Source organism: Schistocerca serialis, chromosome 2 (assembly GCF_023864345.2).
Source record: "Schistocerca serialis cubense isolate TAMUIC-IGC-003099 chromosome 2, iqSchSeri2.2, whole genome shotgun sequence".
Classification (NCBI taxonomy): domain Eukaryota; kingdom Metazoa; phylum Arthropoda; class Insecta; order Orthoptera; family Acrididae; genus Schistocerca; species Schistocerca serialis.
Window position 1 is genome coordinate 676,028,309 of NC_064639.1, and position 27,016 is coordinate 676,055,324.

General features: G+C 39.8%; 1 protein-coding gene across 3 annotated transcripts in view; it reads left to right on the forward strand.

Moving 5' to 3' along the window:
• The window catches only part of LOC126457775 (PAT complex subunit CCDC47), an 81,568-nt gene that overhangs the window by 24,351 nt on the left and 30,201 nt on the right, over window positions 1–27,016 (forward strand). For all 3 annotated transcript variants that reach the window (XM_050094358.1, XM_050094357.1, XM_050094356.1), the window contains exons 3-5: window positions 1,933–2,049; window positions 3,694–3,868; window positions 20,372–20,496. In XM_050094358.1, the coding sequence (XP_049950315.1) occupies window positions 1,933–2,049; window positions 3,694–3,868; window positions 20,372–20,496 (417 nt within the window). The remainder of the gene's footprint in view (window positions 1–1,932; window positions 2,050–3,693; window positions 3,869–20,371; window positions 20,497–27,016) is intronic.

Sequence of the window (27,016 nt, forward strand, 5' to 3'; positions counted from 1 at the left end):
GTTCAAAAAATTTACAACAGATGGCGCTTCATCTGACCAGAATAGCAATAATTAGCATAACAAAGTAAAACAAACATGTTTACTGGAAATGCTCAATATGTCCACCATCATTCCTCAACAATAGCTGTATTTGAGGAATAATGTTGTGAACAGCACTGTAAAGCATGTCTGGAGTTATGGTGAGGCACTGGTGTCGGATGTTGTCTTTCAGCATACCAAGAGATGTCGGTCGATCACAATACACATGCGACTTCAGGTAACCCCAAAGTCAATAATCGCACGGACTGAAGTTTCCTTGTACTCCCACAGATTTTTTAAGTGCTATTGGTTGTTTCTTAGAGATGTTGGATCTAAGCTGGTGGCACCTTGGTAAGTTTTTCTACAGATTTTGCAGTGAATCGCTACTACTATTTCTAGTGGGAGCAAAGCTTCAACATGCTCCATGGAATTGATATAACGTTTTGTTGGTGGCAGGTTTTGAGTGAGCACAAAATTTAATTCTGTAGCAAGGATTTTCAATTTAATCTCATAACACTTATTTCAGTGAGGTTAACTACAGTATGGGTCCCTGTTTCTTGTCACGGCTTTTTGGACAAGAGATCGTATTCTGCTGTCTGGCACGCAGTTGTTTTTAGCAACGTGAATTCTACTTGTGACAGTGTCATATTTTCAACCCATTCCCAAGAAACTGTAGGGTGTGTAGATGGCACGTAAAGCTGTAGCTGAAGAGAGTTTTAGAGTGATCTCTAGCATTCATCGGGTGTCACAAATTGTGTCTTGTACTAGTACTGGATGTACAAGACACATAATTTTGTTGGCTACTCATGTGTTAATAGGATGATAGATTTTGGCAAACATATGTACAACTTGCTTGTCTTACAGGTTGTTAGGAACATCAGCATACTCATCTTAGTCTTCCTGCAGACCTTGTGAATGTAGTAGATCTTATATGTGGCAGACAATTAGATCAGTCAAAGAGAGGCTCAAGAAACAAAAGTAACACACCTGACTGAAACAACCAAGCAAATAAGCTGCTGCAGACAGGATCAAGAAAGGAATTATGATGAGATCAGTGTCGCTGTGTGAACGCCAAGTTTTTGGAACAGCATATTTAAGAAGCCTGTCAAAGTAAGAGATACTGGAACACCCCCCACAAAAGAAAGAAAAGAAAAAGTATGTGATGGAGGTTTCACTTTAAACAAAGCTTGGAGTTTTTCACTCACTTTCTTAAGATCCAACTGGCTAATGTGTCCACCAGAGTGGGAAAATGCTGACTTTTTCAGAGTATTAGTGTGAGCTCTGAAAGATAAATGAGTATTGGGAGTCAAACTCTTTTATAAATAGCTCTGCAACATCAACAACAGTGAAGATGATGACTAGGTTGGTCATTGAAATATCGTACATAAAACAGAATCCACAACTTTGCTGAATAAGCAAAAGCACACTGTTAGTCACACCAAGAAAACACTAGAGACCATAATGTTTTATGTATAAGTAAAATTTTGTGAATGGAGAAGAATGTAGAACTTGCATTTTTTAAATGGTTTGTCTTGTTTCTTGAAAACTACTACTTTCCAGATTCAATACTTTTGCTTTGCTGAATATTCTAAAAATATTTTCCCTGAAGAATGAAAATGAATTTCTCGGTGATGTATCTTTGAAGCACCATGGGGAAAGGGGGGGGGGGGGGGAGAGGAGAGAGAGAGTGAGTTAGAGTTTTGTGTGTGTGTGTGTGTGTGTGTGTGTGTGTGTGTGTGTGTGTGTGTGTGTGTGTGTGTGTGTGTGTGTGTGTGGGCGCACACGCATGCTGGTATATTAAAGCAGTAATAGTATTAATTTTTTTTTAAGCTTTGAATGAAATTGTACTTATTTGTTTGATTTTAAGCAAATATCTTTGATGTCTCATTGCAGATTGTCTGTTTCTTGTTTCAGGATGATGATGGTGAATTTGATCATTTCCAAGATGAAGAAGAGTTTGAAGGTTTTGATACTGTTGGCCAGGGGGGCAAGCCAGATGACAAAGAAGCACCAAAAATTACAATAACAAAGGTAAAGATAGTGAAATTCAGGAGGTACTTCTTTTCATTCTGGCAACATTCAACTCATTTCTACACGCAATTGCACCACAAACAAATTGCCACTAATGAATATTCATTTCCAGTAAATTTGTAGTGAATGCCATCCTGGCCTGTCCAGTAGATGATTTGCTGTGTAATGTATTGGTATCACCTGATGATGACTTGCTCAGAATTTGAGACTGACCCGACACTGAAAAATACCGTAATTAGAAGATGGTTATTGTATTCCTCGTAGGTATCATACCTAGTGTGCTAGTCACCTTTCTATTTATTCCTTCTTCTGTGTGCCGCCCCAGGGTAGCTGTGCGATCTAAGGCACCTTGTCATGGTTCGCAAGGCTCCCCTCTGTCGGAGGTTCGAGTCCTCCCTCAGTCCTTTGTCCTTAGCGTAAATTAGATTAAGTAGTGTGTAAGCCTAAGGACCGATGACCTCAGCAGTTTGGTCCTGTAGAAACTTACAAATTTCCGAAATTTCCTTCTTCTGTGTGGCTGCTATCCCCTATTTGAGGAATTGGAACAATTTCTATGTGCTACACACAATGTGCGATCAAAAATTTTCTACAGCAACATTTGTTCTGAGTAATCTGGCACTGTTTATAGGTGGTATGCCTCAAGGCAAACTGATGAAGTGGTTCTTCCGTCTGCCAAAAGAAGGTTGCAGTTACTCGTCAATGTGTTTAACTGTTTATTTGACATTGCATATAGGGTAAGGGACCAGAGAATTCTGTGACTTGCATGGTAATGTGATTGATAATGTGCTTGTTAAGTACGGTTTGCAACTGGTAAAAATGCTTCAGCAATCAGACTCAATTTTGTGTAGGGGAAGGGAGCAGGGAATTGTATTGTCATATGTCTTGCTGTATAGTATGACTGGAGAGGTGGCTTGTGAAGTACTTTTGCAAGTAGCACATATGCTCCAGAAATCCAACTCAAATTTGTGTAGTGGGAGTCACTCATATTGGTTTGATGTCAGCCAGTTAAATCATATGGTTATCATGTTGATCTTAAGATATATGTTAGGAACTGAAAGCCATGGATGTGCTTGCTGAGAATGCTTTATATTCACAGTAAATGCTGAAAATGTTATATTTAGGTTGTTTTTCTGTGGAAGGTGCATCTTCATGACTTCCTGCAGCTGATGTATATAGTTACCTTTACAATCAAAGTTGTATACTTCGTGTTACTTTTAGTTCTTCATTTTGCATAGGGGGATGTGGGGCAACTAAACATAGAGATTTGTAAAATGAAGTACATTTGTATACGAAATGTTTATTATTGATTTAGTACTCTAGTCTGGCTCTGATCGTATGATTGTATTTCGCAGTGAACTTTGCTTTCTTACAATGCCAAAATTCCTTTATTCTTTGTGAATAGATTTGTGTGCACACTCTGTCCACGAGGCATAGTGTCTTGTATTAGTTCTTTGTGTCATTTCATACTGTTTCATTACTATTATGAATTAATATTTTCATTTTGGCTTATTATGCTATCTTTTCTTTTAATAAGTATATGGTCTGGGAGTGTGTTTCTGTTATGAATGTCCAATTGAATGAAGGTTAAATTAACATATAAACTAGTAGCTATTGGACTTACAGGAATTGCATCATCTGTTGTAGGTTCCACTGCACTTCAGAACTAACTGGGACAGTTTCTACCTGGAAATGCTGATGATTGCTGGTTTAGTAGTTTATGCCATAAATTTTTTCAGTGGAAAAAGCAAGAATAGCAAACTAGCAAATGCATGGTTTAATGCACACCGTGGCATTCTAGAAGAGAATTTCAGTCTTGTTGGTTAGTATCAGAGTGTCCCATAATTTAGACTCTAAAAATTAATTATCCTTATGCTAGTCTAGTCTATGTTTATTATGAAGTAAATTGTGTTTATAATTTTGCTTGATCAGTATATTTTTGAAGCTCAACAGGGACTGAAGTATAAGTACAGTATCCTTCTGATTATTCAGAGTAATTGGAAAATAATTTTCAAATATATATTGTTTGTTTGAAAGTTGTGTGCACTGTAGGTCTGTTATTTCTTAGAATTATCTGTGATGTTAGTCTGCTTCTGAGAAGAGATGACATTTTTTCACACAACATTTTGAATTTTTCTTGCAGCAGTGATGTCATTGTACTAAAACCTGCAGTGACCCATATAATCTCGGAGAGTATCGACACATTGCAATGCAGTACTATGACCGACAGGGCTACTGTCTTCATCCCCAATTTCACATTCAATGTCCTCTTCTTTGTTTTTTGTGAAGCAGCTGTCACAATTCCGGCATAACTCACTGACTGGAAGCAGGGTTACAGGCATCAGGCTTCAGCCACTCAGTCAAGTTTTCTTCATTGACATCTTCAGAACCATTTTAAACCCATTGTCAGATTCATTATTTGTGTAGTTATTTTTTCATCACTGAAATCTTGAAAATCAGTTTCTTCTGTATATGGAAAAATTTCCCTCCATCATCGAACTAGTGTGTGTGGCTTGACTTCCTGTCAGGCATCAGAAATTCCATGTGTAGCATCTAGATCTGTCAATCTGTCCCAGAATGCCACCAAATCACCCTCATCAACTAGCATTCTCAGTAGACAAGGCTGGTAGTGTTGTTTCACTGATGCAGTTATGCCTATTCCATTGACTGTATAATGGCAGTCATGTTAGGAGGTAAAAGCTTAGTTTCAATGAGACCATCATCAGATATGAGAATCCTCTCATCGGGAACTAAAAGGGGAGTTATCAAGCAATAGAACAGCCTTCTGTGGCAATCCTTTCTCTTCTAGAAATTACCGAACTTGTGGTACAAAATTTTACTATCCATTCCTGCTCCTTTCTGGTTGTAATAAAGCACAGGGAAATCCTTAGCTGCAATATCCTTGGCTGCTTGTGATTTTCTTTTTATTTTCCAGTCACTATTAGTTTCATTTTGTGGTTCCCAGAAGCATTAGGGCTGCACAAAATTGTAATGCTTTCTTTAAATGACTTTTATCCAAGACCACGAATTTTGCTGCTAAAAGTTAGGGTTCTAGTTGGCAGACATTTCCAGTGCAGACCACTTTTATCTGCATTATAAATTTGGTTGGGTGTGAAATACTCTTATTGCATACATTTCTGGAACTCATCCTGGAACGAATGAGCTGCTGTAAAATTTGAATTAAGCCTGTCCTCTTGCACAGTAAGCCTGCAAATCCCCTGACATTATTTGAATATGGTTAGCCATCTGGATGAGGTTTAAATAGAGCTTCAGGAAAAAATTTAACTTTTTTGGCACACACTGTGCCTGAAACAATGACACCTTCTGTTCATTTTTGGTTAAATCATAGCCAAAGAGCAGCATCTAATTCATCAGATATAGATCTCTTAATGCATTTTTGTGCAGATAATCCAGAATTAGAATCGCATTTTGGGACAAAACCTTGTATTTTCTGCTTATCCTTTTTAATGTCCTGTACAGTCTGCATTCCAGTACCATAATCAGCACTAGTTTTGCAGCAGTTTCCCCTCATCTTTCAGTTAATTCTAAGTTTTGTTTTAATATCAAACATGTTTCATCTATTTCTCCGTCATCACTTTTCTTTCAAGTTGCTTCTTTGTCACTTACGCACCGGCTAATATCGGAAAACAGAGTTTGTTTTCTATTTACATGGAACAAGCAGGCTGATAACAGTGGAAATGGCACTCTGTTGCCACACGGCAGTTGTTTAAACAATGGAAATGGCACTTATTGTCATGCAGTGGGTTGTTCTTTGCTATTTAATAGAGAAAAAGGTGCAGGCGTTTTTTAAGCATGAATAATCCACAAAGCAGATAATCTGCACACACGTAATCAGGAGTGCACTGCTGGGTGTGGTGGTTGTTTGGGCAGACTGTGGTTCTTTTGAGCTGTAACAAGTGCAGTTAAGATTCTGTTAGCATTGGTTACTTTACAAGTACTTTTGAATAAATGTAATTCACATAACAAAAAGAATGTATACATAAATAATGTGCCCTTCTTGTGTCTTGTGATGTACATAGTAGACATCTCTGTACATTTCCAGTGTATGAAAAATCTAGTTTGTGCACATGATATATCTTTTCGCTGTTAGTGCACACAGCTGCCGTTCAGTTCAAATGGCTGCTGTGTGACAAGCAGTTATTGGTAATAATCAAGTTGTGATGATAAAATCAGTTTCCTGTGTACAGTGTAATGTTTCCTCTCTTCGGGGTTCTGCCATGAAAATACAAAATAGAAAATCTGATTGGGTTTTGAATTTTGATGGAGTAAGTTACGGATAAGGCGGACTTCGTATCACTGATTGAGATAGTGCTGTAATTTGACCGTGAAGGGCAGACCAGGTCGGCAACACTACAAAAAGCGACTGTAAGGAAGTAGCATCAGAAATAAGTTGAAATTTACCTTATAATTCTGTTAGAAACGTAGTATTTATTATAATATAGTCTTCGTGGCTGCGTCTGGAATACTTCTTAACTTTCTTGTAGGATGACCTGTTTTTATTGTTCGCTGTCAGGATTAATTTATAAATTTGGCGATAACCATTGCGATTCACTACTGAAATAACTTCGTTTCGTAATATAGTTTTAATTTCCTCATTGTTTAATACAGCGCCGAAAAATACACATCTTGAACATATGAAGACTAGTTGTTAGAAACAAGCACCTACGGAAAAAAAAAAAAAAAAAAAAAATACCTTATAAAAAATCTGTCGCTAGCGCAGCGCTCTTCTGCATGCGCGATCGTAAATCATATCTTTGCACTGGCGGAGGTGCGGTAGTCAAAGTACCGTTACAACAGCTAGTATTTGTTTGTATCATTAAGCATGATACTATAGCTGCCACTCTTTGTGTGAGAGCTACCTTAGCTTCCTTAACAGTACAGGTGACATTTGTTTAAATTTAATTCGCAAATTAATATGCGGAGTTAAATGAAGGCACATGGGCCACAAGTTCAAAATGGCTAAGCAGGAATGGCCAAAGGACAAAAGTGAGGCTGTAGAAATAGAAGCATCAGTCTTTTTACTGATTTGATGTGGTTCACCATGAATTCCTCTTGTGTACCATCCTCATCATCATCTCAGAGTAACAGTTGCAACCTATGTCCTCAGTTATTTGCTGAATGTGTTCCAGCCTCTGTCTTGCTCTACATTTTTGACCTCTACAGATCCCTCTAGTACAATGGAAGTTGTTATGTGATGTCTTAACATATGTCCTACCATCCTGTCCCTTCTTCTTGTCAGTGTTTTCCATATACGGTATTCCTTTCTCACTGATTCTACAGAGAACCTCTTTGTTCCTTACCTTATCAGTCCTTCTAATTTTCAACATTCTTCTGTAGCACCGCACCTCAGGTGATTTGATTCTCTTCTGTTCTGGTTTTTCCGCAGCCCACATTGCACCACCATACAGAGCTGTACTCTAAACATAGGGGGGAGATAAATGCCACCTATGAAAAAATGAAAGAACTTTTGGAGGAAAGGGAATCAGCTGTATAAATATCAAGCGCTCAGAATGAAAACCAGTACTAACCAAAGAACGGAAAGCTGAAAAGGGGAAGGGATATATACAGTGGCTATACAAGGGAAATGAACTTGAAGACAGTATTATAGAAAGGGAAAAGGAAGTAAAGAAGACAAGATGAGAGATGTGATAATGTGAGAATAATTTGACAGAGCAGTGGAAGGCCCAAGCTGAAACAAGGCCCCTGGTGTAGACAACATTCTGTTAATTAATGCACTATTGGAAGGACCAGCCAAGGCAAAACTATTCTACCTTGTGTACAAGACATATGAGATAGGTGAAATACCCTCAGACTTAAAAAATGATTAAATAATTCCTATTGCAAACAAGACAGGTGAGAACTGGTGGGAATATTTCCAAAGTATCAGTTTAATGAATCATTTGCAGAACATTGGCAAAAACTAGTACAGGGTGAGTCAGCATTGTCTGATGGTTTTTAAATTTATAGCACCCAGACATTTTAAAATATAGTAACTTATTTTATTTTTAAAGATACACAGTCAATAAATGTTTACATCTTATGTGTTCATTTTGAGAGAAATTAATTGTTTGTGAAAGATATTGCCCTTCAAGTACTGGCCTTCTTTTTCGGTGTTCGCATTGACCCTTTGCACAAAGTTTATCATCACTATCTCCAGCGTGTTATGGGTTATAGCATGAATCTGTCACTCAGTGGTATCCTGTAATTGAAGCACAGTATGTGACTTTGCTCTTGAGGAAGTCCCACAAGAAAAAGTCACATGGAATGAGGACAGGAGAGCAGAGCAGCCAGTCAACATCTCCTCAGTCGGATATCACTTTCCATGGAAACGACTTCCCTACTTCAGACATAAATACATTGGAAGTGTGAGCTGTTGCACAATCTTGCTGAAACCAAACATTTCAACAATTTATCCCAAGACGACGAAGTTCCAGGGTGAGAAATTCACACGACATGGTCAAATAATGCTCTGAGTTCACAGCATTGGCTTTCCCATTTTCTTCGAAGAAATAAGGCCCCATGACACAAAATTTCCCTAATCCAACCCACACTGTGACACAGCCAAAGAACACCGTCACTGTGACACAGCCAAAGTGCAGTGGGCACTGGTGCAGTCGTTGAGCATTGTTTGGATACCAATAATGGTACTTTTTTTTTTTTAAACCCTGCTGTTTAGGTAAAAGTGAGCCCCATCTGACATTAAAATCGCAATTCCAGGTTCTTGCACCAACACATCTGTCGTTGCTTCAGCGAAACGTCTTCTCACAAAATGTTGAGTCTTCAACACCTGAACAATTGCAGTTTTGTGGAAATGAAAATTTAGACAGTGTAAAGTGCATTGAATGGACGGATTTGATAACCCAAGAGAATGTGCGTGTCATCTAGCAGATTGGTTGGGTCTCTGTTGAATTGCATGTTGCACAACTTCAATGTTTTCAGGTGATGTGGCCGTGTTTGCACTGCCTCCTGGTTTTTCCTTCAGTGCAGAACATGTTTCAAGGAAGTTATTAACCTGTAGCAGAATTTTATTATGGGTTGAAATTGCACCATTATGTGGAATGTTGAATTGGAGATAGAACTTCCTCTGAATGGTGGCCACAAGTACTGCATTTTTAAAGAACATCTCTATGATGAATTCACGGTGTTGCCCAATCCAATTCTCCCCATTGTAACTAAACTGTTGTTGTTATGGAAAACAAGTTTTAGATAGTGTTGGCTGGAATATACTCTTTGAAACATTGAAGGTAGCAAGGATAAAAAACAGGGAGCAAAATGTTATCTACAACTTGTACAGAAAGCAGACTACAGGAGGACATGAAAGGGAAACAATAAGAAGGGAGTTATTCAATCCGAACACTGAACAAGCAAAGAAAATCAAGTAAAAATTTTGAAAATGAATTAAAGTTTGGGGAGAAGAAATAAAAACTTTGAGGTTTGCTGACGACTTTGTAGTTCAGTCACAGTTGGTAAAAGACTTGGAAGATGAGTGGAATAGAAGGGAAAAAAAGATTAAAAGATGAACACCAACAAAAATAAAATCAGGCATATTGAATGTAATCAAATTACATCAGGTATGGACAAAGGGGAAAAAAGCCTTTCTGAAAATGATAAATTCCTTAGTACTGAATATAAATTTGTTAGTAACTCTTTTCTGAAGGTATTTGTCAGCAATGTAGTTTGGTACAGAAGAGAAACATGGATGATAAACAGCACAGAGAATAATGAAACAGAAGAATTTGAAATATGACACGACAGAAGAATGCTGAAGTTTAGATGGGTAGATTGAAACCAATATTCGGGCAGAAGGACTACAACAATAACAACAGCAGCAGCAGATTGAAATCCAGTTGGTCAGAGATGTGGTCAAAGATGTGTGAAAGAATAGAGGAAAGGTTATTTGATTGGTGCCTCTGTGAGAACTGTGAGGTGGCAGCAGTGAGCATAAAAGTGGTTTGTGGTAGATGACATGGCAATAGAAGCTGAAAAAATGGTTTTATTTGATTTCAAAATAAGAGTAATAAGAAAGGAAGAGTGATAAGGAACACTGATACTGATTCACACAAAAAGACAGGGATCAGAATTTGGTGTTCTTAAAGACAGCCAGAAACCTGACAGTATATGTTGGTCCTGAATAGTGGTTTACAGTAATCAGTTACTACTTACTAACCTCTGGAGGTTTTATGGAGTGTTCAGCATAGATTGGGTAACAAACCAATGACAGATTTGACGTGCCATGAGCTGAATTTTTCATTGCATTGAAGTTCTGTTTTTGTTCAGAAACTATCACAAGCTGTTCTGCTATTGATGCATGGGAAATGTTTCACAGTTATGTTAGCCACGCAAGTAGAGAGCACTAGAAAGCTCTGTTCACTGTCATTTGTCTGGAATACTACACAGGTTTAGTAAATGTAAAATTAATTATTAGATGTAATTGGACCATTGTAATGGAACTTCACATCTAGACACAATGGGAATTTCAAAACTCTAATATACATTGTTAATCAGTTCAGATATAAGTGTCAAATTGAAGTGAGAAGTATTTCTAAGAGGGTAGTGAGCAGTAATAATGGACAATTTAGGTTTTCTGAAGCAGGTCAAAATGATACTTCTGTAAAATGAACCCAGCACTTAGTTACATGGGACACTATAAATGCCAATGATATGCATGAGTAATCTTTGACTTCTCTAACCACAAAATGTAATTGTGGATCTTCCAAAGCTATTTACAATAAAGCTCTGAGAGATGGAGTATAGCATTGAGAGAAGTTGACTTTGAAGAGTACAGCCATGTGCAATTAAATTGGGACAAGGTGTTGAGCCTCTAGACAAGTGAGAAGTAAATGATTGTGAGATTAATACGTATTAGCTTAGTGCCTGCTGCTTCCCTTGCATAGACTGTATGGTCTGCAGAGATATTGTTTGTTTTTATTTAATAGAATTTTTATGTCGTCCACAAATTGCAACTCCTTGTAAGCTTTTTGCACCAATTAAGGCCATATAAGCATGGTCTTTTCTGAATATACTTCTGACCAAAAAGCAATTCTGGTAGCTGGAGTCCAAGGTTTTTCTTAATCATACCTTTTGTGTTCTTGTGGAGATATTTCCATAGCAACTTTTATTCTCTAACAGATATTTCTCTGTATCTAACAGAGAAGTGAAATATCATATTTGGCCCGCCCGGTTAGCTGTGTGGTCTAACGCACTTCTTTCCGGGTGGGAAGGCGTGCCGGTCCCTAGGCATGAATCTGCCCGGCAGATTAGTGTCAAGGTCCGGTGTGTCAGCCAATCTGTGGATGGTTTTCAAGGCGTTTTCCCATCTGCCTTGGCAAATGCGGGCTGATTCCCCTTATTCCGCCTCAGTTACACAATGTCAGCGAATCCTGCACAAACTCCACATACACATACACCATAATTACTCTACCATGTAAACATTGGGGTTACACTTGTCTGGTATTCCCAGGGGGAGGTGGGGGGAGGGGGGATCCACTGGGGGCCAAACTGCACAATAACCCTGGGTTCGGTGTGGGGCGGTGATGGGGTGAGTAGACTGCTGTAGCCTGTTGTGGGGTTGTGAACCACTGAGGGCTACGGCGAGGATGAAGCCTCTCCGTCGTTTCTAGGGTCCCAGTTCCATACAATACAATATCAATTGTCATAAACTAGCTTTAAAATTGTTTTAATGTAACAAAATATTTTCTTAAAAATTTTCACTCCCTGTTGAACTCCCTTAGTGGTGGAATTTTCAGAAAAACTGAAACATGTATTTTTTGTATTTCAAAATGAGAAGTAAAATACCATTTTTCATAGATGTAGCCTTAAAAATCCTTTAGAAGTTGTTTAGTAATTCTTTATCTTCAAAAAATTCTTTTCAAAAATGCTGAAAAATGTATTTTTTAATTTTATGACTGAGATATGAAATACCAGTTTTCATAGTTCCAGCTTCAAAATTTCCTTAATAGCGACATATTTTCAATAAGTCTTTCATCCCCTACTTCATAACCTTAGGAGCGGAATTTCGTTCAATCGCTTCTTAAACGATGCCTACAGTACAAATTCCACACCCTCTCCAAACTTCAAGTTTCTATTCTTAGCAGTTAGGGCTGGGCGATGATGAGTCAGTGAATCAATCTGACCCAATACCCCTTTAGGGGTGAATTTCCAAGAACAGTGAAACATATTTTTTCATCTCTAATTGAGAAGCCAAACTCCAATTTTCAAAGATTTAGCTTTAAAAACATTTTCGTAGTGAAATACTTTCGTAGAACATTTCACCACTTATTTCACCTCCTAAGGTGTTGAATTTCCAAAAACAATGACATGCATATGTTTTATTTCTAACAGAGGAACCAAATATGAACGTTCATACATCAGGATTTAAAAATGTTCCCACAGTGAAATATATACATAAAAACTTTCATCCCCCCCCCCCCCATTTGACCCCCATGGGAGTTGAATTTCCAAAAACAGTAAAACATGTATTTTTTATTTTTAACTGAGGAGCCAAATTTAAATTTTCATTGATTTAGTTTTAAAAATGCTTTCATAAGAAAATATGTTCGTAAAAATCTCTCATCCCCTATTTCATCGCCTTAGGGGTTCAGTTTCCAGAAACAACTAAAACACACATTTTTCGTTTGTAACCAAGAAACAAAATAGATTAGATTAGATTAGATTTACTTTCATTCCAATTGATCCGTAGTGAGGAGGTCCTCCAGGATGTGGAACATGTCAGAAAAACAACAATACATGACAAATATTTACAACTAAAACAAATAAGCTAATGTACCATTCCACAGGTCCCAAGTGGAATGATCATCATTTTTTAATGAACACTATATGCACACAAAATTCTAGCTTTCGCAACCAATGGTTGCTTCGTCAGGAAAGAGGGAAGGAGAGGGAAAGACGAAAGGATGTAGGTTTTAAGGGAGAGGGTAAGGAGTCATCCCAGTCCCGGGAGCGGAAAGACTTACCTTAGGGGGAAAAAAGGACGGGTATACACTCGCGCGCGCACACACACACACACATATCCATCCACACATATACAGACCCAAGCAAACGAAAGCGCTGGCAGGTCGATAGACACACAAAATTCTAGCTTTCGCAACGAACGGTTGCTTCGCCAGGAAAGAGGGAAGGAGAGGGAAAGAAGAAAGGATGTGGGTTTTAAGGGAGAGGGTAAGGAGTCATCCCAATCCCGGGAGCAGAAAGACTTACCTTAGGGGGAAAAAAGGACGGGTATACATTTGCGCACACACACACATATCCATCCACACATATACAGACACAAGCAGACATACTCAAAGACGTAGAGTTTTGGCAGAGATGTCAGTCGAGGCGGAAGTGCAGAGGCAAAGATGTTGTTGAATGACAGGTGAGGTATGAGTGGCGGCAACGTGAAATTAGCGGAGATTGAGGCCTGGAGGGTAATGGGAAGAGAGGATATATTGAAGAGCAAGTTCCCATCTCCGGAGTTCGGATAGGTTGGTGTTAGTGGGAAGTATCCAGATAACCCGGACGGTGTAACACTGTGCCAAGATGTGCTGGCCGTGCACCAAGGCATGTTTAGCCACAGGGTGATCTTCATTACCAACAAACACTGTCTGCCTGTGTCCATTCATGTGAATGGACAGTTTGTTGCTGGTCATTCCCACATAGAATGCGTCACAGTGTAGGCAGGTCAGTTGGTAAATCACGTGGGTGCTTTCACATGTGGCTCTGCCTTTGATCGTGTACACCTCCCGGGTTACAGGACTGGAGTAGGTTGTGGTGGGAGGGTGCATGGGACAGGTTTTACACCAGGGGTGGTTACAAGGGTAGGAGCCAGAGGGTAGGGAAGGTGGTTTGGGGATTTCGTAGGGATGAACTAACGGGTTACGAAGGTTAGGTGGATGGCAGAAAGACACTCTTGGTGGAGTGGGGAGGATTTCATGAAGGATGGATCTCATTTTAGGGCAGGATTTGAGGAAGTCGTGTCCCTGCTGGAGAGCCACATTCAGAGTCTGGTCCAGTCCCGGAAAGTATCCTGTCACAAGTGGAGCACTTTTGTGGTTCTCCTGTGGGAGGTTCTGGGTTTGAGGGGATGAGGAAGTGGCTCTGGTTATTTGCTTCTGTACCAGGTCGGGAGGGTAGTTGTGGGATGCGAAAGCTGTTGTCAGGTTGTTGGTGTAATGGTTCAGGGATTCCAGACTGGAGCAGATTCGTTTGCCACAAAGACCTAGGCTGTAGCGAAGGGACCGTTTGATGTAGAATGGGTGGCAGCTGTCATAATGGAGGTACTGTTGCTTGTTGGTGGGTTTGATGTGGATGGACGTGTGAAGCTGGCTATTGGACAGATGGAGGTCAATGTCAAGGAAAGTGGCGTGGGATTTGGAGTAGGACCAGGTGAATCTGATGGAACCAAAGGAGTTGAGGTTGGAGAGGAAATTCTGGAGTTCTTCTTCTCTGAGAGTCCAGATCATGAAGATGTCATCAATAAATCTGTACCAAACTTTGGGTTGGCAGGCCTGGGTAACCAAGAAGGCTTCCTCTAAGTGACCCATGAATAGGTTGGCGTACGAGGGGGCCATCCTGGTACCCATGCCTGTTCCCTTTAATTGTTGGTATGTCTGGCTTTCAAAAGTGAAGAAGTTGTGGGTCAGGATGAAGCTGGCTAAGGTAATGAGGAAAGAGGTTTCAGGTAGGGTGGCAGGTGATCGGCGTGAAAGGAAGTGCTCCATCGCAGCGAGGCCCTGGACGTGCGGAATATTTGTGTATAAGGAAGTGGCATCAATGGTTGCAAGGATGGTTTCCGGGGGTAACAGATTGGGTAAGGATTCCAGGCGTTCGAGAAAGTGGTTGGTGTCTTTGATGAAGGATGGGAGACTGCATGTAATGGGTTGAAGGTGTTGATCTACGTAGGCAGAGATACGTTCTGTGGGGGCTTGGTAACCAGCTACAATGGGGCGGCCGGGTTGATTGGGTTTGTGAATTTTAGGAAGAAGGTAGAAGGTAGGGGTGCGGGGTGTCGGTGGGGTCAGGAGGTTGATGGAGTCAAGTGAAAGGTTTTGCAGGGGGCCTAAGGTTTTGAGGATTTCTTGAAGCTCCGCCTGGACATCAGGAATGGGATTACCTTGGCAAACTTTGTATGTGGTGTTTGAAAGCTGACGCAGTCCCTCAGCCACATACTGCCGACGATCAAGTACCACGGTCGTGGAACCCTTGTCCGCCGGAAGAATGACGATGGATTGGTCAGATTTCAGATCACGGATAGCCTGGGCTTCAGCAGTGGTGATGTTGGGAGTAGGATTAAGGTTTTTTAAGAAGGATTGAGAGGCAAGGCTGGAAGTCAGAAAATCCTGGAAGGTTTGGAGAGGGTGATTTTGAGGAAGAGGAGGTGGGTCCCGCTGTGACGGAGGACGCAACTGTTCCAGGCAGGGTTCAATTTGGATAGTGTCTTGGGGAGTTGGATCATTAGGAGTAGGATTAGGATCATTTTTCTTTGTGGCAAAGTGATATTTCCAGCAGAGAGTACGAGTGTAGGACAGTAAATCTTTGACGAGGGCTGTTTGGTTGAATCTGGGAGTGGGGCTGAAGGTGAGGCCTTTGGATTGGAGGAAGTGGAGCTGGAAGTGGGGAGATTGAGTAGATGGGAGAGACTGGGTTTGTGTGCAATGAGAGGAGGTTGAGGTTTGCTGGAAAGGTTGTGAAGGGTGAGTGAGTTGCCTTTCCGGAGGTGGGAAACCAGGAGATTGGATAGTTTTTTGAGGTGGAGGGTGGCATGCTGTTCTAATTTGCGGTTGGCCTGTAGGAGGATGCTCTGAACAGCCGGTGTGGATGTGGGAGAGGAAAGATTGAGGACTTATATTAAGGATAGGAGTTGACGGGTGTGTTCATTGGCTGAGTTGATGTGTAGGTGAAGGATTAGGTGGGTGAGGGCAATGGATTGTTCAGTTTGGAACTGGTATAGGGACTGATGGAAAGAAGGGTTGCAGCCAGAGATGGGAACTTTAAGTGTAGGGACTGATGGAAACATCCTTTCATCTTTCCCTCTCCTTCCCTCTTTCCTGACGAAGCAACCGTTGGTTGCGAAAGCTAGAATTTTGTGTGTATGTTTGTGTGTCTATCGACCTGCCAGTGCTTTCGTTTGGTAAGTCACATCATCTTTGTTTTTTATATATATATATTTTTACACACACACAAATCAGTTGGTTTTACTGAGAAATTCATCAATGGAGTAGAAGGAGTTGGCCACCAATAAATCCTTTAGGCTTCTCTTAAACTGAATTTCATTGGTTGTTAAGCTTTTTATGGCTGCTGGCAAGTTATTGAAAATGTGTGTTCCTGAATAATGCACACCTTTTTGTACAAGACTAATTGACTTTAAATCCTTGTGAAGATTATTCTTATTTGTAGTATTGATTCCATGAATTGAGCTGTTGGTTTGAAAAAGTGATATATTTTTAATGACAAATTTCATTAAGGAATAAATATATTGGGAAGTAGTAGTTGGCATCCTTAGTTCCCTAAACAGGCTTCTGCAGGGTGTTCTTGAGTTCACACCACATATAACTCTTACTGCACGTTTTTGTGCCCGGAAAACTTCAGCTTGGCTTGATGAATTACCCCAAAAAATAATCCCATATGACATTATGGAATGAAAGTAATCATAGTATGCCAGCTTTTTCATTTTTATATCTATGACTGACAAAATTCGCATTGCAAACAGAGATTTGTTAAGACGTTTTAGCAGGTCTGTGGTGTGCTCCTCCCAGTTGAATTTATTGTCAAACTGTAATCCCAAGAATTTAACACTGTCCACTTCTTCTATCTTCTTGTCATCGTATGTTAGACATATACTCGTGGGACACCCCTTGCAAGTTCTGAACTGCATGTAGTGTGTTTTTTCAAAGTTTAGTGACAAAGAATTGGCTAGGAACCAGTGATTAATGTCCACAAATATTTTATTAGCAGATCTTTCTAAGACTACGCTTGATTTGCTATTTATTGCAATGTTTGTATCATCGGCAAACAAAACGAACTTGGCTTCTGGTAATGTTACTGATGAAAGGTCGTTGATATACACAAGAAAAACTAAGGGCCCCAAAATGGAACCTTGTGGGACCCCACATGTAATTAGTTCCCGGTTGGATGATGCCTGATAGCTTGATACATGTCTCTTTCCTAATAACACCCTTTGTTTCCTGCCAGAGATATAAGATTTGAACCATTTTGAGGCATTTCCTGTTACATTATAATACTCTAATTTACTTAAAAGGATATTGTGATTTACACAGTCAAATACCTTTGACAGATCACAAAATATACCAGTTACCTGCAATTTTTTGTCCAATGAATTAAGCACATTTTCACTGTAAGTGTAGATAGCCTTCTCAATATCAGAACCTTTTAGAAATCCAAACTGTGACTTTGACAGTATGTTATTTGAGATAAGATGGTTATAAAGCCGACTGTACATTACTTTTTTGAAAATTTTTGAGAATGCTGGCAACAGTGAAATTGGACGGAAATTTGACGCTATTTCTTTATCTCTCTTCTTAAACAGTGGCTTAACTTCAGCATATTCCAGCCATTCAGGAAATATTCCACTGATAAATGACTGGTTACACAGATAGTTTAATATGTTACTTAGCTCAGAATCACATTCTTTAATTAACTTTGTTGATATTTCATCATAGCCACTAGATGTTTTTTATTTTAAAGATTTTGTGATAGACATTATTTCTGTTGGGGTAGTGAGGGTCAAATTCATATTATGGAAGTTGCTTGAAATTTCTGGTCTGACGTATTCCATAGCAGCATCTACCGAACCTGACAACCCCATCTTTTTGCTAACAGGTATAAAACGTTTATTAAAATGTTCTGCAACACTACACACATCTGTCACCAATGTATCATTTACTCTTAATGCTATTTGTTCCTCTTCATGTCTGGTTCTACCGGTCTCCTCCTTCGCTATATCCCATATTGTCTTTACTTTGTTATCTGATATGACTATCTTTTCCTTGTAATATATTTGCTTTGACATCCGTATTAAAGTCTTTAATATTTTGCAGTATAGTTCATAGTTGTAGCTTTAAAAATTCTTTAGTAGTTCTTTACCAATGATATATTTTGGAAAAAAAAGCTTTCACCCACTATTGCAACCCCATGGGTTAAATTTCAAAAAATGCTGAAATACATATTTCTCTATTTCTGACCAAGAAACTCAATACCAGTTTTTGTCAGTCTGGCTTCAAAATTGCCTTAATATCCACATTTCATTTTGTCCCCTGTTTCACCCCCTTAGGGTTGGAATTTTGAAAAGTCCTTTCCTAAATGATGCCTACAGTGTAATATTCACACCTTCTCCAAACTTCAAGTTGCTATCCATAGTGGTTTGGGCTGGGCAATGATGAGGCAGTCAATAGGTCTGGACATTGTGTTTTATATACAGTGATTACAAGTTGACTGCTTGTAACTACCAGGAGTGATCTAGAAATTTCAAAATGAAAAAGAAGTGTACAGTGAGACATAATCACATTGTCAGTGGAGGGTAAAATTCTTACAGTTATTGTCCTGTAGATTGTTGTGATAGGAAATTATCAACTGCAGTAGCACATACAGCTATTGGTGTGCAGCATCTGCTTTAATCTAGAAACTTATGAAGAACTGATGGTAATAAATGTTGAGATATGTGAAGGGAAGCAGAGTCATTAGCTTTTTCTGCAATTATCGCCATAAAGTGTAAGCTTCTACAGTCAGAAATGTTAGTTTTTTTCAGACTATTAAGCGTATGCAAGTGGATTTTCCGAGGTGACGTACTGTGTGCAATGAAATGAAGCCAAAGTCTCCCATGAATGTATCCTCTTCAGATGGGTGTGCACACATTTGACCATGACTTAACTGCATGCAAAATTTTAATAGTTGTAAGCTTTTGAAATTGTCCATTTATTTTCTACTTAGCTTGTCTCCCCTTGCATACTACCATTTATTCATTCCCTTGTCAGTTTTGGGTTGATTGTAGCTAGGTGGTAAATTTTGTCAGTAAATGATATATATTCAATATATGAGTTTACAATCATAATTACACTAAATAATAGAATTTTGTTTGTTGACCACTTTTTTATTTTACTAATTGCACAACCTTACACATTTTGGCTCTCAAATAAGAAAGGAATAAATGAGAACTTTTATACAAACCAGAGGTAGATCCAAAGATTTGAGGTTGTATCCCCAGTTAGTTAAAGGAGTTTTTCTATCATTTATTGCTTCTTTCACCTCTGACAGTGATTTATTAATGTTGCAAATACCAAGTTGCAGTGTGGTTCACAGTCCACTTTTAACTGTGGGTCATATTACAAGAGGCTTGGTAAGTAAGTTGAGCGGTCGGAGGAAGGTAAGGACCATGCCTAATAAAACAGTGTGGTCTACAAACAATTCTTTGATTGAGGATAGTTTTATTTTTACTACTACTACTTTCTGATTGAATGCTATATGGTATCTTTTTTCCATCTACATTGCATGCCATATTTTCTGACCATTTTCTTCTCACTTCAGAACAAGGCACTTTTCCACCTGATATCCAAACCATAAAAGTGTCCTGGTGCTATGTCTGATTGGCTTCTTGCTGCTACAGACATGTTCCAGGTCACATTTATTATTTATTACAGTACTCATACTGCAGTTGTGGTAATATGTATGCTAATTGTTCCAATTTTCAGTGCTTGACAATAAAATATAGATTTGTGAAGTTAGAACCCTTTAGTTCTATCTGTTCATGGCCACAACTTGATCTTTGACATGTTTGGTTATCTTTAATCCTAGAGTTATAGTTTATCCTCTCTTGAATATTATGGTTCATTATCATCAAAAATTGTGTAAAAATGCTTCATCAAGGTAATGCAGACAGAGGAAGGGTGCAGCTTTGTTGATGAAATTATGAAATGGTCTGTGAATAATATGGTTAAAATTAATGAGGTGTAGATTATAACTGATTCCTCAAAATGGTAAATTCGGGTCTCATTGATAATTATGGATAACTGTATAATTTTATGCACGATAATCTTGACAACCCATCGTGCGGCTTTTGTGTGCCCTTGTGCCTACTTACTTTTCCTGGGGACAGCTGAGTAATTATCTTTTCATAAGCAATTCATAGTTAGTAGTGACAAACACACAGTTTTTAAGTGGCTGTTTGATCTGTCAGTGAAACATGTGCTATAACCTGAAGTTCTAAACCATGTTAGAATTCCAGTGTCCAAGATTATGACTTTTGTTTTGTCATCATTTTTTATAGTTTTGCCATATTTAACTCTTTCCATAGGTGATGATGGGAAAATTGAAAATGAAAATCCTGGGCTAATGAAAGACTCCGAGAGCATGTATCTATTATGGTGCAGTGGCCGAACATGTTGTGAAGGAATGCTTGTGGAACTGAAGTTACTGAAGGTATATCATGTCATAAAATGTAATAAAATATAAAAAGCTGTTGTTTCAGGCATTTCAATTATGAAATTTATTAATGTTTTAGACTCTATGCCTCTAAGAGCTGGACTTGACCAGACTTGTTGAACACATAAATTACATTTCATTTGAGTGTCACCAGCTGGCGTCACTACTTCATTTTTGATGCACTGAAGACTAGTGGTTAATGAAACAACTCTATTAGTCTTTTAATTACATAGTGGGGTAAAAAAATAAACATATTTGTAAGTTGAAATCATTGCATGACAAAATTTCCAGTATATACATGCATTACACATGCATTCATGCTGGTGATTACTGCTGTCCACATGCCCCGTAAAGTACTGTGTTAATGTGTTCTTTTTCCCTCACAATATGCAAAAATATGGCGGTCAAGCGAAGCTGTTAAAATGAATGATGGCTGACTACTGCCAAAGCTATAACAGTACTCAAAATTATGAGACAGAATTGCTGGCTTACCTTCACGGGGCAAAATGTGTAGTCCTCCTTATAGACTCATATAAAATAAAAATTATAGAATCAAACAGTGGAAAATCTAGGACGGAATGCAACAGTATTATGAAAAGGAAAGTTGCTGAGTCGCAGATAGGCACAACAAAAAGCCTGTCACAAATAGAGCTTTCAGCCATTTAGGCCTTCGTCAACAGTAGAAGACTTCTATTGTTGACTGTCACAAGTAAAGCTTTCAGCCATTAAGGCCTTCGTCAACAATAGAAGTCTTCTATTGTTGACGAAGGCCTTAATGGCTGAAAGCTTTATTTGTGACAAGTCTTTTTGTTGTACCTGTCTGTGACTCAGCATCTCTGCTATGTGGTGAGTGGCAGCTTTTCTTTTCATAATATTGTTAAATTACAGAGTCATATATTTTGCAACCATTTTTCCTTTGCGAGGAGGGTGATAGCTTAAGGAAGGTTAAAAGGAAGAGCAGGTCTCTCAGATCCCATGATGAGAAGGGTCCACCTGTAGTGAGGATGGGAATAGACAAAGATGAAGGAGGTGGTGTCAGAGAGTGAAGATCAGAACACTGGTAAGGACTGTGCCAGCTTAATTACAGGGATGATAAGGACATACAAACAGAACCTAGTTTGATGTGTCCATTTATATCAGTTACACAAGAGACTGATATTTGCTTCTCTTGGTTCTGACATGCGTAATGTGCACTCACTGATTGCCTCAATTGTTTCTTGTTTATACATTCCACCAGCATTACCAACTGTCAATAACCACTTGGGTACGGAAAACCTAAGCCATAAAAAGGGGCTGTATCCTCCAATTGAAAGAGGTAACTTAGTCACCAACCACCAAGCTTGTGTTTGCGGTCTGTAACTCTTAGGGAACTAATGTGTTGCAACGTCAGCTAAGTCATAGTGTGCCACTGAATTGATGTAACTCAACTTTGGTATCAATGCAGTGGGCACTGCTTTGAACTCGAGTCTATAGAAATATGCGGAATGTTTATGTATCCGCATTGTCTGCTTTGCTGAACTGGCAGGAAACATTTTGCATTGTGTATTCACATCAAGTGCTACGCTACGACAAGTGAAGAGGAAGAATTAATTATATGTTGTGCTGCATTAACAACACTTGACAAAATAAGCTGAGGAAGATAATGACGTATTCACTGTTCGTGAACAAAGACGTGTTATAGAATATGTGGCAGGAATGACACAGTGTGAGCTGAATTTTTAAGTTGGTTCTGGTTTTTGTAACTTCCCTAGGATGTCACCATCAGATTTTGAAATTCTAGTGAATAGTACAGTGCCATTTCTTTCAAAGAAAGATAAAAACTTCAGAAAAACAGTTTCTGTGAAACAAAGACTTGCTGTTACTCTTCATTTTTTGGCAACAGGACATTCATATCAAAGCCTTGCACATTTATTCCTCATTTCAAAGCCAGCCATATCTCAAATAGTTCATGCAGTTTGTGAAGCTTTGGTTGCAGGACTGAAGAATATAGTAAACACAATTAAGCTATGTTAGTATTGCTGAAACATGTACTTAATTTATTATATATTTATTTTTATTTTCATGTTAAGATTATTCCACAATATCATTTTCAATAAAGACAACTTCTCCAATGAATGTGACGGGTTATTGTTGTTGCTGTTGCTGTTATTGCTGCTGCTGCTGCCGGTGCCATTGTCATATTGAGAAAGGAGAGACCTAATTTTTTTTATGTATGTCACTGCTGCTGGTGATAAAAAACCAGTACTTTTTTGTAGGGAGTCATGCTTCTTTCTAATATTTTTATAAATATGACTTCAAACATTCCAGATGCACTTCTCTGTCTCATAGAGCGTGACAAGTTTGTAAATTTTGCTTCTTATCCGTTCCTTTTCATAAAGGAACACACACAAAGACAACAGACAACATTACAAACTGAGCCAAAACGGACACTATCACTGTGTAGTAGCATTTAGTGATGGCAGGCCAGGAACAATTTTCTTTTGATCTGACCAACACAGCCATGGAACACTTGTTGTGTGTTGACTACATGCTGTGAACACTGTTAGCTCAGTACTGGCCATGAACAGTGTTGCAGAACATGTTTAGAATTCAGTGTAAATGTGCCTTTATGCAGCTTCCCCAGCCCTTACTCCTCCGTGGCGTTTTTAAAGCACACAGTGTGCTTTGGGGCTCTGCAGCCATGTGCCCCAGATGTAGAGCAATTGAGAGCTTCTAGTGTCTTCATATGCATGTTTGTTGAATATGGGGCAGAGCACGCACTCTCTCTCAATCTCTTGGTATGCTTTATAGTGTTTGCACACGCCACTCAGTGGGAAGTGTTCAATGACTTGTACTCAAGTGATCACTTCCTAATCTGAATTCATCTGCCAGACAGAGTGGTGCCAGAAAGATAGTCACAACGATGGGTGCTCAGTAGGTCAGACAGGGCACATTACAGCCAACTTGCTGTGTTTGAATACTGTGACATCATCAAGAAATGGGTGGATCATATTATCAAAATGATCCATCACACCACTGAAGCATCCATTCCACAGTGTTCATGCCAGCTGAAAAAGCAGCCAGTCCCGTGATAGACAAAGAAATGTCGTTCTGCAATCAATCAGGACAAGGATGACAGCTCTGTGTATATTCAAGTGGCGACCAACTGCAGGGAATCAAGCTGCCTCTTAGGTAGTGAGGGTAAAAAGTTGTCAAATTACCAGACACATCAAAAAGAGATCGTGGCAACAGTTCCTGAACACCATAAACCATTCCACTAAAAGTACAGTTGTATGGGAGGCCATCAGGATGACTTATGGGGAGGAGGGAATTGCACAGTGGCTGTTGTAATGGGGAATGGAAACCACCAGACCAACCTGCGAGAAATTGCCCAAAGTACGGCAGCCTATTTTGCCACAGCTACCGCCGCTGCCAGCCAGAAATCAGCATTCCGAAACCACAGGGTGGCTGTTGAAAGGGGCAATTGGGACTCCCATGTGGCAGCTAGATACTGTATTGTGTGCAGCTTGATACACATCACATGGTCATGATACGGTCCATTATGGTTTCTTACAGCACCTCACAAGGCAGAGCAAAGAAATCCTCCATTCCCTTTTTAACCTCATTTGAATATCAGGATACTTTCCCAACTCGTGGAGAGAGGTAATTTTAATTCCATTTTTAAAACCTGGGAAGGATGGTATATACGCTAATAGTTTTCATAGTCTTGCCCTGACTAGCTTTTTGTGAGAGACCTGGAAGTGGATGGTTAGCTGCCATCTAGTCTGGATTGTAGAATCTCCTTAGTTGCTTTCAGTGTGGGTTCCACCATTGATGACCGGACCCTTCTGGAAGCAGCTATACAACAGGCTTTCCTGCGCCATCATTTTTTGACACCAAGAAGGCCTGTGATACTGCTTTGAGACACAGGTCTTCCCATATTTACACAGTCCTTCCTCTTGGTACACTATTTTAGATACCAAGTCAGTGACTTCCTCTCTGATCACTTGAAGCAAGAGAATGCTGTCTCTCAAGGTAGTGTTTTAAGTGTGACTGTCTTTGGCATAGCTATTAATAGTGTCACGTGAGTAGTTGAACATTCTGTCCAGTGTTCTTTACATGTTGATGACTTCTTTGTCTTTTGTTCCTCCTCTCCTGTGTTTTGTTCCTCCTCAAGCCTTGCAACAACTACTCATCAATTGCAGCAGACTATTTGTCAGTTGGAGGAATTGGTAGAGAAGAGGGGCTTTAAATTCACTACCAAGAAGTCTGTGTGTGTTCTCTGTAACAATTCACATTCTGTTTTAAACTTTCTTGAATTGAGGATTAGGGACACTGTTCTTAATTTTAAAGGCATGGTGAGGTTTCTGGGCCTTACACTTGATTTGCCACACCTTAGGAACTTGAAAAGATGGTCCCTTAAATCATTCAGTATTTTAAAGTGTCTTAGGCACAATTCATGGGTAGCAGGCAGAACATGACTGTTCAAGTTTTATAGGAGCTCTGTTGGTTCTCAGCTTGATTATGGATGCTTGGTGTATGGGCCTGCATGACCCTCTTATTTAAAGATGTTGGACATGGTGCTTCATTAAAGAAATTGGCATTGGCTGGCCACCAGGGGTTTTGAACTAGCTCTATATTGAGCCTTTGTGCTGAAGTAGTGAGTCTACACTTCACTTCAAGCGATGACTCCTCATGGTGCAATAGGCCTATAAAACACTGCCCACACTCTACACATCTGCATACCATCCTGCCCCATTGCTTGTTCACCAATGGAAAGGTTTTTTTGTAATCAACACGAGTGATGAGACCATATGGGGCTTGTGCAAAGTATTCCCTTTTAGAGATGGGTGTGGTTGGTTGTAATTTATTTCATCAAGGTTGTAGCAGACCTCCACTGTAACCCCTACAGAGATCCAGAATTATTTGATGCAGTATTAGAAGGATTAAATTCTAGAGTTTACATTTCCAAATATGCTTTTTTAGATAGGCAGCAAAATTTTAAAGTTGTGTACACTGACAGCTTCAAACAAGGGAACTCCTCCCCAACCGGTTTTCAGGATTTGCCTTTGCTATGAATACACTGTAATTAATGCAGAGCTCCATGCAATCCTGAAGGCAGTTGTGCAGATGAAGCATCTTCAGGGCAAGCATCTTGTCCCTGCTCTGATCCCATTATTGCCTTACAATCATTGCTGCACAGCACGTAGCAGAAAAACTGGTCCAGCTAATACTTCTTTCAATGGGTGGGAAGTAGGTGTCATTCTGCTGGGTGCGGTGACACTCAGGAATCTGGGGACCGAACCACCAAAGAGGCCTGCAGGGAACATGACACAACAAAATGCGCCACACCCCTGCGGACTGTCATTTCACTATTGCATCAGAGATCCATGCAGTTGTAGAGGAGTAGTAGTTGCCAGTGAGTGATATTAATCTGTGGTCGCTGTAGCCAGATACCAAGCCATGACATTCCTCATCCTGGTCACACAGGTGGGATAATGTGACCCTGATACACCTCTGAATTGGGCATTGTCCCCAAACACATGGCTCCATAATCCAGTGAGAGGATCCCCCAGTCTATGAAACCTGTGGTGTGCAAATCACTGCAAGCCACATTTTTCCTGAGTGCATTTTATATTGTAATGAGAACACAGAAACAAATTTCTGTTGGAGTCAGCCCTCTGTTGTAGCTGATATAAGATAAGTGTGGTGAAGATTTTAAAGTTTTGTTAAGTGTCTGGACTCTAGGCTGGGGATTTTAGTATGTTACAGAGAGGCTGGCTCGTACATTCTATCTCAATGATTTGCTAACCACAGCTATATGCTATATTCTTCTACTTCTTTCTCTTCCCTTTTAATGTTTATTGTAGGGGTACCAAGCTGAGACACCTCTCCTTGTCCGGATGGTGCTGTGGAAAGTGTAGACTATCTTTTGGCACTAGTGAAACATGATTAGCAAGTTAATATTTGTTCATTCAGATTTACAGTTCTTTTCTTCTTGTCAGCCTCAACTGACACCCTGTGCCAGTGACACAGTGAAATTCCCACTTTGGGCTCAGCTGGCAAGGTTGCTGCTCCAGCCATTTGGCCGAAGTCCTGCAGTTGCAGGCTGCCATCTGGCTGGCAAAGCCATAGCATGAGATTATGCCCCCCCCCCCCCCCAACTGTGTTACAGCATCCGCAGTCTCTCTCTGGAAGACGTCGATGATATGCGGTGACCCATTTGGGTGTACCGCACTGTTGGAAGGCATGTAATTGGATGATCCTAGGCCACTGCAGTCTCTCTCTGGAAGACGTCGATGATATGCGGTGACCCATTTGGGTGTATCGCACTGTTGGAAGGCATGTAATTGGATGATCCTAGGCCACTGGGCAGATAGGGTCTTGCCTTGGCACCCGGAAGTACCTATAGTGATAATCAGGAACATAAGTGCCAGATGGTCCTCTCACTCAGCATAGGCGATGTTGTTAATGTGATAAGCACTGCGAGATGTACTGGTGTTGGAAGACCCCCAGTCTCCTCATCAGCGATGTTGTA